A 13,393-nucleotide genomic window follows, 5' to 3' on the forward strand; every position below is an offset into this window, starting at 1 on the left:
TAAGATTTTAGTACTTGTATATGTTTATACATGAAAAGTTAAAAAGAGATTCTCTGTTTAGGGTGAAATATAATGATAAGACGATTGGTTTTACGCATCTCTCTCTATATATATAATTGATAATTGAAATAAATTTTTTATTTCATTGGTATTATATTTTATTTTGTTTTCTCAATATAATTAGTAATAATAATAATAAACTATTCAAATTTAATGATTTTATTTCCTAATTGAATAGGCATAGTTGTTTTGTTTTTATAATATATGTGAGGATACATGTGATATTATATTAAGTATAAAATTATTTAGAGAATTAATCTTTGATAAAAAGCAATATCTCAAGATTAATAAAAAAAGGATTGGAATCATCTATGACTTCGGTTAATAAGTTAGCACAAGGCATTGCTAACATGATTAAAAGAAAAAAAACATAATGTATTTTAGTGCTACCGTAAGAGAAGAACCTATTGAAATTAGGTATGCTAGAGGAAATACAAATATACCATTATTATTAAAAACTGATATAAAAGATAAGATAAATAAGATAAAATCTAGTGATAGACTTAAAATTGGATATGTTCATATTGGAGGAATTCAAGTCATGATAAGAGCTCATTTTCGAGAAGGGATAAATAGTCCAGTAAATTTAGCAATACTGGATAATCAAAATCTAAAAGTTAAGATTGAATATAATAATGGAATTTCAATTTTTTTTGAAAAACTATTCCTTAATTTACCAAATACAAACATTAATCTTTAATTTTTTAAAAAATTGATCATAAATATCTCAAAAGTAATTCTAATCAGACCTTTAGTATTTTACAAATTAAACTGGCGTATTTAAACGAACAGAATTTAATAGGAGTGTTGTAAGTGGGTGTCAACGGCTCGTCGTGAGAATTTAGATGATGCTGCGGCAACACACTCAATCAAACAGCGGGTCCCACACGTTAATTAAAGCTCACCAAAAATGCTGAATCCTGTTCTGTGCGAAATTATTGAGCCGATAAAGACAAGCCCACCAAATCGGTTGTTGGCCTGTTAATGTTATAGATTTCCATCCAATTACAGCCTTCCACGTGGCCCAACGTGCATCACGTCATTCATGCATGGGAACATGTCATGTCTTGAGAAATACTTACATTCTCCTCGGGATGGCAATGTGGCAGATATGGGTTGGATCTACTCTGCTCCAGATCCATATCCATAATAAAAATTAAGATCCGTATTTGCTCCAGATCCATTATGAATCCATATTTTTCGCTCCATATCCAAATCTAAAAAAGAAATAAATATATATATCTGCTCCAAATCCGAAAAAAAAATTAAAATTTAAATCTGTTCTAAATCCGTCATGAATTCTAAAACTTAGCAATAAAAAAGTAATAATTTTTTAGAATGAAAATTGAAGGCTAAAATGTATTGATAACAAATAAATTATATAATTTTTTTGTTATCAATATAATAAATATTGTAACTTATACTTTTACACAAAACAACAAATAAGAAAGATAATAAAATATCCTTCAAAAGTAATTGTAGGAGTAAGATCAATCTAATATTATATTGTCTCCTTCATCATTCTAATATTCAGGACACACTCACCCTCATTCCTACAACATTAGATAATGACACATAAATTAATTATGATTTATATTTAGTGCTTTATTATTTTTATTATAACCATATTTGACTAAATATATGAATAACTATATTCCTTAAAAATTATTTAGCCAATATAATAAAATAAATTGCCAGGTTGTATTACTTGACTTGCAATTTGAATATTATGTATACATGCTTTGGGGCTGGCTTACATTTAAATTTACAAAACTAACCTTTAAGTTTGAAGAGTTTAAATGCATAGTAAATATCACTAATGTGCTATGAATAAAATTTATTATCATTATAAATCCACAATTGTTAAGAAACTTTTAAAATGAAATAAAATTAAAAGATTGGTGGATATGGATATGGATTTAGATATTAAGATAGATTCATACTTGCTCCAGATCCATCTTAGATCCGCACATCGATATTCAAATCCGATCTAAATTCATTTTAAACCGACCCAAATCCAATCCAATTAGATTTGGATCACGTGGATCTTGGATAAGATCCAATCCATTGCCATCCTTACATTCTCCCATGCATGCATCGATGAACATCGTATCATCGCCATGTTGATAACGTAGATACGTGGGAGAAGGAGATTGGACCACTAATCATGTGAAGACTGAAACGCAAAGCTCGGCTGGCAGCTGGCCGATAGATAAGCAGAAGCATAAGCCACTCAAGTTATAAGCTGGAAAACGACATGCCTTATATTTTATTGGCTATCTTATTAATAAGGGTTAGTTCATTGAATATTACAACACATTTAAAATTACGTATTGAAATTCTTTTATACAAATTGATATATTGTACTATTGTGTGTGTTTTTAATTTCCGAAGTGTAACTCGACTACGTACTTAGTTGTAACTTGTAAATATTTTTAAAGTTGACAGTCGTGCATGCATACGGCTCTTAAGTAATCATGAAAGATAAAAATTATTGGTCCACATTTTAAATAACGTCTCGTACACTATTTTTAATATTTTAGCGGTTGAAATTAATATTTCCCACCATAGGCTAAGGAAATTTTAACATTAATGCCCCCCAAAAAAAGAAAAAAAAATTGATGCATTTTGTATTTCTTTGTTACTGAAATTTTGATAGAACACGACATGTGCTGTCGGGAAGCGAACTATGGATAATACTCTACACGCATTCTTATCTTTTTCCCATTTAATTCGTTCTTATCTTTTTTGGCAACGACCGAGTCCATGCTAATGATTGAGGGAAAATCACCTGACTTTATGGTTTATATTTAATTATTTAATTAAAATAATTGTTATGATTAATTAAATTAAAATCCACTTTTTGTATCTGTTTCACCATGTCATCTATACAAGAATCACAGGAAATATTGTTGCATATATATAAAAAAATTTATTTTTTTGAAAGTATCAAGGAGCACATGCATAGCATAATATTATTGGAGAATCAATTTATTATGCTAAAGAGGACATTTTGAACTTTTTCATGTTAATGATTTATACATAATTTTCTCTCTTTTCCTTGGTATTTTTGCTGTGGAGGTTGTGGATGATTTCATAAGTGGTTGATATCCATGAAAATGAAAGTGGACAAAAAAAGATAAGGATGGAAGAGGAACCTCAATGAGTGGCCCCATATATATCCCAAATGAGAACCAGAGATAAATATTGCAGCACCTGAAATTTGTAATTTTTTTAAATAATAAAATTGTTTGAAATGTTTTGTTATTGCTGTGATTTGTTCTTTTCAGAACTTGAAATGCTTCATCGTTTAGAAAGGTATAGACAAAAAGAAGAAGATTCAAGAACCTAAATTCTTTCCAATGGTTTGATTTAATGGTGCTTTTTTTTTTTTTCCAATAAATTAATATTCATTGTGTATCATTATTACAATAACGACTACAATTTTGTACATTTTTTTTAAGGAACACTGCAGTCAAAAGAGGGTGTAGGTGCCATCCCGAATGAAAAAAATAAATTTTTTCAAATTATTAGTTGTTTATATTTGTAAATTTAATTAAATTATTAGTCATATAATTGTACTTAAATATTTCTTACTAATAATGTTATGCAAGTAATACAAGATGTCTCTCATCTATATACCGTGCGGTTTATAAAGCTCACGAGTTTTAAAGCTCTCTTGAACTTTCCTACACTTTAAACTTCCGGTCCAGAAAATTAGTGTGTGTGTATGTATATCTAGAAAATGTGTGTGTATATACATATAAACAACTAAAATCACCTAACACATTAGTATTTTTTGGATTATGATAATTTTCTATAGGTGACAAGACAAACTCTATCTAATATTTATGATGTTTCATTTGTTCAACACATTACGACTATCATCTATAAAGATGTATCTCTCATTCCAGTCTTTGATATGTCTCACTAATTAATTCCATGATTGTAACAAGCAAAAAATATGCATACCATCTATAATACACAGCAAAAGATTTTCAGAGAATTAATGCTCAATTTTGAGTGCCGTCGCGGCCGGCCAGCAACTTGCATTAATAACATTGAATAAAGCAAGCAATTTGCCTCCCACCCATATATTATAATAAATGAGCTAGCTTCATTAATTTGAAGCTCAAAAAATATCTATTTCTTTGTCCATGAAATTGTATTGATATGTCAATTTTATTCCTAGAAAACCCATGTGGAAGATAGATGAATGTCACCCTCCATTTATTATATAGAGAAGAAGTCATATACATGGTGAACGAAATTCATATGTTATGTCACTGTTTAATGGACTTGAGAGAAATTATTGTCTGCTCATTGCAATGCATATAATTTTTATACGAATTAATTAAATTGAAGTTGTGTACATATATTTGTATGGCAAAAGAATTGACGGGAGCCATGATGAAGCAGGCAAGCCCACCTGCGTGAGCTGTTTGATATGAATTGAATGCCATGCATACATCTTCTAATACGAAGAGTGAACATATTTTCAATTAAAGGAAAGGCTCTTTTAGCCTAATATGTTATTAACATGATCATAATCATACCCGACAACGCGGCTTATTATATCGTGAGAGCTCGATTGGACATGAAGATTTTGTAATCTTGTAATGATTCGTAATTGTGAATTAAATGATCACCGGAAATCACTAAATGATTGTTTATTAATTAAGTTATTACTAATTAATGAAAGAATTTATTGAAGAAAAAAGAGAAAGTTGGACGCTTTTTTTTTTTTAAAAAAAAAATCAAGCCATGTAAAGATATGTGTTGATCCGTATCATTCCATTTGAGTAACTTAAACTTTGACAGAATAAATGCAAAGCTGCAAACTCCTATTTTGCTTTCAACCAAAATTGAACTTATCCAAATTTAGATGAACTCTCATTATCTAATCAATAATTAGTCTTCTACACCACTTGTACCCTCTTTCTTGCTGATTCAGGAACTTATTATTATCCAATTAAAGACGCAACCCTTTTTGTCTAATTAATCAATTATTAATCTACACAAGGCCGCCAATTGCAAGTAAGAAAACAAAGAAAGAAAAGAATTGTGAATATTCTATTTTTGTGCTCTAGAAATCTTGAGAATGGGGAAGAAATCAAAGTTGGCACTCAACAAGTGCAAGCAATCGAAGTATCGAATTAATAACATACAAAATGAAAAAAAAAAAACTTTATTAAATAATAATTTTAGGCTCCTAATTATCAACTTTCGGGTAATCAGTTAACTGAGGCGATATCATAACCAAAAGCTCTTATCATTCCTCATTCATGCATCGTTTGATCAATCAATTTCTTGTTCTTTATCTCTACTGTCCTCAAATCACAAGAATAAATCATATCATATTTATGGACTCATAAGTAAATATATGTTATTTTTTTAAAGTGATTTAATTTGTAATCCCTATATTTAATTTCATCGGATCTACATATATTTTATTCTGATTCGATCTAGCTCATCGCATCAACCCCACATCACAAATAAGTTTTAACATCTATAAATAAACAAATGGAAGTATAAATAAATATTGATTTAATTCTCAAAATATCACAGCAAATCTGAGGTGTAACTTAGCTTTAGTACTTCTTGAGAGATTTCGTGACGTGCGGGGACATAAATTAAAATAAAAAACAATGATTGATTTGTTGAAAAGGTAACTCTATAATCTCTTTCTCTATCTAATTGCAGGTAATACAATTATTGATAATGATACAATATAATATATAATAAAGGATCACAATTGAGATTAAACATGATGAAAGGATTTGGTCAAGGCCACGACAAATTGATCAATGTTGTCTTTGAAACATGGATAGACCAATGGCATTATTATTACCACAGATGCCGGATCATATGTTGCTTTCTATAGAAGCCAACAAAATAAATAATAATTTTGCATTCTGAAAATTATATATATCACTGATTTTGAATGAACCCAAGATCTATCGTACTGTCACATTCTGCATAGTGCATGCTACATACATTTCTTAGAAAAAAATAAAAATAAAAATGAATTATTGTTTTTGTTTGTATATGATATAACCAATTTTATGGTGACCAATACTTTCAAGGTCTCCCATTCTTTTATTCATACCTACCATACTCTATATAATTATATCTTCTTTTTAAATTCATAATAGAATTCAGGCTAATCCTATTTATAGGTAAGAAATACTTAAAATAATGCCATTGTTTATCTTTTAATTAATTTTTATTGGAACTTTATCTTGGTCCAATAATAGTGAACCCCACATGGATTTTTTTCTTTTGGCAATTTTTGTGAGATCATGTAAGAATATTATAATTTATACATGTCAATTTATCAATATTATTTTATTTTAAATATTTTAATGCTTTTATTCCATTTCAAGAGTTCAACTAATTAACTGCCCTTCATCAATCATCCAATCCCATGCATTGCAGAGAAGAAATGAAAATGTCTTGATGCTGAGGATTCTTCGATTCAAAATATCTTTAGTGGGTCCAAAACAAATTAAATACCACGCACTTCACAGCAGTTTGTGTGCAGTGTCTGTTTTTAGTTTCTTGTTCTATGTATTCTGAACAACTAGAATAAATTTTATTTTAGTTTTTTGGTTAATCAATAGATACATAATTTGGAATTAAAAAGGTACCCAGAAAAAGAGATAGGGTTTGGGTCTCAAGGGAATTATATTAATTCTTTTCTAAATCATTACATATATTTTTTTTAATTTTAAGAAAAAAATACAATTATCACAATTATTTTTAGTTAATTGTTAGTTTCAGCTAATTATTATTAAAAATGGTCATCTGGTAATCATCAAAGTCGTCACCACCATTGCGTGAGTGAAATCATTTTTTTTTTTTTGGGTTTAAATTACCCGGTTTCCGGCTACCGCATTAGAAACTGACTAATTCAGATCCGGGGTGTAGTCACAGTTAAGATTCTTTAATCCTCCCAAATGTTGGGTTTAGTGGGGATCAAATCCGAGAACTCTTCCTACTTACCCAGTTTGCGTCGCCAACTGAGCCACAACCGTTGGTCGTGAGTGATATCATTTTTATTATTAGAATTTTTCATGATGATATATATATATATTCCATAAATATTTTCTCATAACGAAACAACATTATTGGGATAACACTGGGTGATACCTTAAAAATAGTATTTAAACGGTCTACTCAATCTAGTTTCTAAGAGCCTCACTATTGTATAGATTGATTGATGCTACAAAGATAAAGATAAAAAAAAAAATAATAATAATAATAATAATAATAAATTTGACGATTTAGTTTTCCATCACAAATTAATTTCTCTGAAAAACTAATCCACGGGTTTGTTGTTAGACTTTATCCATTCCATAACAAAGGGTTTCTGTGCATATAGTGTTTGGTGTCAATCACATTTGATGAAAATATTTTTGTTGCTACTGCGGCAATACAACAACTCGAAAACATTCATGTACTACGTTCTTATCCTTTTACAAACCACACGATTGCATATATACAATAATATATATTTATATATATGTATGGTCTTCAAAAGTTTGCATATCCTTTTTCATCAAACGAAATGTTTAACATATGTCTTAGATTGTGTTGCATAATTAACCTTTTCTCTATAATAATATTGTCCGGTGCCATTGTCTTTTTTCTTTTCCCTCCCAGCATATAAGTTCCACTTACTTTCTATTATTACATTTGATGGATCATTTTATTCTACCAAATACGCTTTTTTTTTTTTAAATAAAATACTTAATATGCTTTTAAACCTTTTAATATCAGTAATTTTTAATTAATTTAAAAAATAAGGACATGGGAAAGTTTAATTCATTTTTAACATATTATTTCTTCTAAGAACTAAGCAGGGGCGCAGTTAGTTAAATAAAAATAATTGAAAACCATTCAACCGTGATTTAGATTTTTTTTTTTTTCAATTTCCTTGTAAATCGACCGACCGACGCTCTATCAATCCGATTGCTTTAATTTGGAATGAAAATATCTCTACGCTGCACAAAAGCTTTCACACCAAATTATAGAACATGCTAGAAGAATGAACATGGTTTGTTGGGGCTGCTCAACCGAACCAAGCACATGACACGACAGTCCCTGCATTTTTACACATTTTCTAAAAGACGAGCATTAGTTGAACTAATTGATCAAATTGGCCCATAATTGGTTTCATTTATAAAACTATAAAAACTAAAAACTGTGTCCTTAAGTGAAAAGTAGTGAATACCTAGAGATCCAAATGTTATTATTACATAACTTATTGGTACCCGGCTCAGTTGCTTGTTCACACAAAGTCTTCTTTCTTTCAAACAACTCTCTTCTGTTTTGCGTTCACATTTTTTTTTTTTTTTTAATTTTTGGTTTGAGGTACAGACAAAAATCAAGGAAAGAGCATCAAACGCGCACGTGGTGGGTCCCACGCGTTCAGCCCCACTTTCGTCTTTTGTCCACTTGCCGAACCGCCTACCACCACGCGTCCTCTTCTGATTCTTGTCATCATCGCCCCACCACCACCAGCACAAATTGTACAGCTGTCCCTGTCCATGTCATCGACCCCACACGTACACCCCATGTGCATTTGTGTTTTAATTAATCTCCATCCCTTCTAATTTCTATTTGTTGTAATAACAGGCTAGTCCCCTTATGTTTTGAAATATCACTTTACTCAAAGACTGGGTAGATTTTGGCCGGTTGACCCCTATAACTTCCCGTTGACCATTAAACACTCAAAAATTAGTTTGATATTATGGAGTTTTTGTTAAGTAACGTTCTAAAAGCTATGAAAACCTTTTTCTTAACTTTTGAAACTTTGTTACATAAATAAGGATTAATTACATAAATAATCATTTTGAGCATTATGACAATTGTCTTAAATTGACAGTATGATTTTACTGATTAAGATTTTTTATTTATGTTGATTTATATCTTAAAAATATATGATATTGATTGATGGTTGATAAAAATAAAGATAATGAAAAAATACATATACATCATACATGAGTATATGATTAATCATCTATATGTGGCGAAAATTTTTAAAATGTTGCCCAAGTGTTATTTTTCTTATTTCAAAGTCTAGTTAATTTTTATTGGCTGTGTTATCCTTGTTATGAGCTGTTAATGTTGGGTAATATATCAAACTTAAGAATAATGAATAAGCTTTAAGTTTAAGAAAATGAAGGTTTGACTCTTATTATGATCAATTTGAGGATCCGAGTGTAATTTTACCATGTTAGAAATATGTATGAGAATATCATGTGTTCATGTTACATGCATTTACATGTGCATAACAAAAGTGAAAAAAACAAACAGAAAAAAAAAAGAGAAAAAGAAAGTGCATTTTTCCTGTCTGGACACAACTTTATAAGCACTTTCTCCTCTTCTCTCATAGGCACTTAAAGAGAAACAGAGAGAAACTCTAAAAAGAGAGGGGGGAGAAATGGGACGCTTTTCTTGTGAAACTGAATCTTGGGTTGATTCTTCTGAAGCCATAATGGAAGAAGAGACCCATGATTTGAATCAAGAACCTCAGTTTTTGACCATAACAAGGAGTGGGTTTGATGAAGAAGAAAGTGAAGAGCTTTTAAAGAATGAAAATAAGAAGAAGAAAAAGAATCAAGTTTTGTTGGAGGGCTACGTGGAGACAGATTCAGAGGATGATTTGAAGAGAACAAAGAGCTTGACAGACGAGGATCTTGATGAGCTCAAAGGGTGTTTGGATCTTGGGTTTGGTTTCAGCTATGACGAGATTCCTGAGCTCTGCAACACTCTGCCTGCACTTGAGCTTTGCTACTCAATGAGCCAAAAGTTCATGGATGAGCATCAGAGCCAGAAATCTCCTGAGAGTCATGGGAATTCTCCTGTGTCGACTGATCCTGTTTCCAGCCCCATTGCCAATTGGAAGATCTCTAGTCCTGGTGAGTTTTTGAAATCACCTATACATTTCATGATTCTATTTGTTGGTTGTACAGAATTGTATTGACTCAATTAGTCTGAGATCAAGCGTAACATATTCTTTTAGAAATGATAAATTGTTTCAATCATACTTTTTAATTGCTCAAAAGAGCTTTTTTTTTTGGTTAAATCCTGATATATTGTGACACTGCCACTAAGGCCTTGGCCTAGTCACCATGGGAGCTCAAACATTTCCTCTCCCACAAATGTGTGTATGGGTGGATATCTTCCCCTATATTAGGAGGTGCAGATTTCTGAGCTGATCTTGGTAGACGTCTGGGCTGTAATAAGTGTATTTATTTAGTTTTGAGTAGACTTTAGATTGTAATATTTGTAGATTGTGACCAATTCTTTAAAAAATGCATAATATTGTGTTTGATGTATTGGATTGATTATGATTTTAAAATGTATTCAATTGGTTGTAGTTGTGATTTAAATGAGCATAGAGAATGTTTTGTAATCTTTTGTTGTCTTTCATTTACTTGTTTAGGCGATCATCCGGAAGATGTGAAAGCGAGACTCAAATATTGGGCACAGGCCGTGGCATGCACTGTTAGGTTGTGCAGCTGAGAAACAGATTTTAGGAATTTGTGGATTCATCATTTGAGTCAGTAATGAATGGACATTTTCTTTTTTGATCATTCAAAATCAAAAAAATGGCCTGGACCTTCATGTAGAGCTTTTGATCCTGTGATCTACTTCGGGACAACTTCTTGTGGGAATGAAATTTCCAGCTATTATTTAGCTGGAGATAGACCTGCCATAGCCTGTCTATGATGGGCCGGCTGTTCAAATAGTAGAAGAAGAGGAGCAAAGAGAAGAAATGTCTCAGGTTTGAGATCAACCAAATACTCATATGAGTCTTGACTTAAATTTCCTGAGGCTAATATAAACTACTAATATTTTGTATCCATGACATTGGATAAAAAGTTATGTTATTGAATAAAGTTGTCTGTGTTATTTTTGCATGTTTTCATGTTATTGCTGTCTTAAATTTTTTTGAAATGGCTAGGGATCCCAACCTTGCTGTTGGTTTTTATGCAGTGGTGAGAGCCTCCTTTAGAGCTTCACTAACTAATTGGAAAGAGACCTCTGCATTTGCTGAGGTAACTAATCTAACTGAGTTGATTAACATTACTCTGATTCCTCTTGTGTTATTGCTATCGATGAATGAAAGTTGCACGATCTTCGTACTAACAATGCATGATAGTGCTTATGAGTTAACAGACTTGTTTTCCAGTCGTTGAATATACAAAAGAGCTGATTGCTGAGGCAAGTGTGAAGGGGAGAGAAAAATTGTGAAGGAGTAGATGTAGGAACATGTATATTTCTCGACTGATCACTAAAATTTCTCTCCCGATTCCTTTATATTGTATAGATGCTTTGGATTAAAGATATCTTGATATTTTGATGTGGATGATTGGATTTGAGGAATAAGAAACATTGCTTCCTTGAGGTGGTGATTGGTTGAAAGGAGAGGATGGAGGAGCGAAAAGTAATTTAATTTAATTTTTTTTCATTTCCAGTGGTTTGACGTAATGTATAAGAATTTAATTTTTATTAATATTAATATCCATCATAATGTAAAATTTGAATTTCACACTAAGGAGTGGGGAATTCAAATTTCTCTACCGTTCGAAACTAAAATTTTAAAAAATACTCCTTCAAATTTTTAACTTGTTTAATGTAATCAAATAATTATTATTTATAATTTTATTTTATCAATTTAACATTTTAGATAATTTTACATCAAGTAAATTTAAGTAATGATTTAAACAGCTTAATAAAATAAATTTATTTAATTAATTAACTTGAAAATATATAAATATAAATTTAATAGTCACCAGACCGTTGGACCGCCACCACCGCTGCTGTCACCGAGGTGTACAATCTCACCACCAATACCATTGGACTTGCCCTTTTTTGTTGGTTTCTAAGTGAAATTTTAAAAATTATAATTTGTTGATTAATAAATTATTTATATTATGTTATAATTTATTTAGAAACAAATTAAATTAATTATAATTACTTAAATTAATAATAAAAAGACATTATGTTAATAGTATTTTTAAATAAAATTTAATCAAAAATAAAAGTATGTTATTTAAAATAATTTTTATTAGTTATTTATGTAAATGTATTAAATAAACTTATTGTTTATTTTTTTAATTATATTTATGATAAATATTGAAAGTTTTACACTTAAAATTAGAATTGTCTAAATTAAAGTTTAGAGATTTCTTTTCCTTGTATGATTCTGTAACAAATTAAACATTAGAAAAGTATTTCACGCGCTGTGCTCCTCCCCTTTTTTTTCTCGTTTCTTCCACTTTCCTCTCTTCTCATTTTCTCACATTTCTTTAAACCAAACATCACCTAAGAGTATTTGGTAGCATGTATATGTTCTGTCTTCCATATACATTAACACAACAGATTATATGTGGTCTAGGTCTACCATAATGGTTTTGAAGGAGAGATAGGAATCCCCATACAGTATTGGAATTTGGAAGTATATATATTATTTATAATTGAGGGTTGTTCTAGCAATTGATGTTGCTCATGACATACTATTAATCTATGATTTAAACATTATTTTTAAAGCGGTTTGTGATTGAAATTGAAACATTTGTATGTATATGTTCCTCGTACGCTATGTAAAATTTGTGACCGATAATTTAATGGTTGTTTTAATGAGTTACATTGTGTATGTTATGGTAAACGTCATTGTCACGCGATGACACATTATTAATCTACCTAATACCATTGGACCACGGCTCTCACCTGGTACAGAAGCTGGTTTTATATGGTTTGTAAGGATGGATGTACGAACCAGCCGGACCAATAGATGAAAGTTACGTAATGCAAATTTAGACCTTTTAGAAGCCATTTAATATTGGTAGTTTCTCATGCGCCATAGAATTTTCTTCACGAGTTTTTAATGTGAATTGGACTCTGAACAACCAGCCTCTCTTTCATTTTCAACAAAATGGGAAAGAAAATTCTCCTTCAAAAAGAGAGTTGTGCTTCATCTCCGTCCAGCTTTAGCGTGGAGATTTGAGGAGTTTGTGGACATTTTAAAATTGGACAAGCAGTTGTCGCAGTCCAACTTAGCTGAGCTAACAATAATTAAAGTTTTAAATTAGAAAAAATATAAAAATAAAGACTTCGGAAGGAAGCTTCTTCTTTGAAAAGTCGTCCGCAGTGAAATTCATTATTCAATTGCTTTCATACGATTATATTAGTCTACTATAAATGTGGCTGCAATGTCACTAGTTTTCCATTAGATTTTTTTCTTTTTTTTTTTTGGGTTATTCACCATTTAAAGATTGGCTTGTTCACATACAAATTAATTATTCAAATACTTTGCAAA

The 13,393-nt window shown here is 30.5% G+C and overlaps 1 protein-coding gene across 5 annotated transcripts; it reads left to right on the top strand.

The window, feature by feature from the left end:
- The first annotated feature begins 7,473 nt into the window (after window positions 1-7,473).
- Window positions 7,474-11,499, top strand: LOC18046842. 5 transcript variants are annotated; one of them, XR_002906448.1, is made up of 5 exons: window positions 8,598-8,630; window positions 9,461-9,986; window positions 10,514-10,855; window positions 11,068-11,129; window positions 11,251-11,499. XR_002906448.1 is itself a non-coding variant. In XM_006443015.2 (3 exons), the coding sequence occupies exons 2-3, from the start codon at window positions 9,509-9,511 to the stop codon at window positions 10,591-10,593; spliced, it is 558 nt and encodes a 185-aa protein (XP_006443078.1). In that variant the 5' UTR covers window positions 7,474-7,519; window positions 9,461-9,508; the 3' UTR covers window positions 10,594-11,478. The 5 variants fall into 5 exon arrangements, 2 of the variants coding, with proteins under 2 accessions (XP_006443078.1, XP_024044169.1); XR_002906446.1 differs by having other exon boundaries at window positions 11,068-11,499; XR_002906447.1 differs by having other exon boundaries at window positions 10,514-11,129; window positions 11,251-11,478.
- The last annotated feature ends 1,894 nt before the right edge of the window (window positions 11,500-13,393 follow it).

This window comes from Citrus clementina, unplaced genomic scaffold (assembly GCF_000493195.1).
Source record: "Citrus clementina cultivar Clemenules unplaced genomic scaffold, Citrus_clementina_v1.0 scaffold_3, whole genome shotgun sequence".
NCBI classification, from domain to species: Eukaryota; Viridiplantae; Streptophyta; class Magnoliopsida; order Sapindales; family Rutaceae; genus Citrus; species Citrus x clementina.

Coding starts and splice junctions, on each gene's coding strand:
- LOC18046842 (XM_024188401.1), top strand. Junction 9,987..10,513: donor TTGGAAGATCTCTAGTCCTG/GTGAGTTTTTGA, acceptor TTACTTGTTTAG/GCGATCATCCGGAAGATGTG.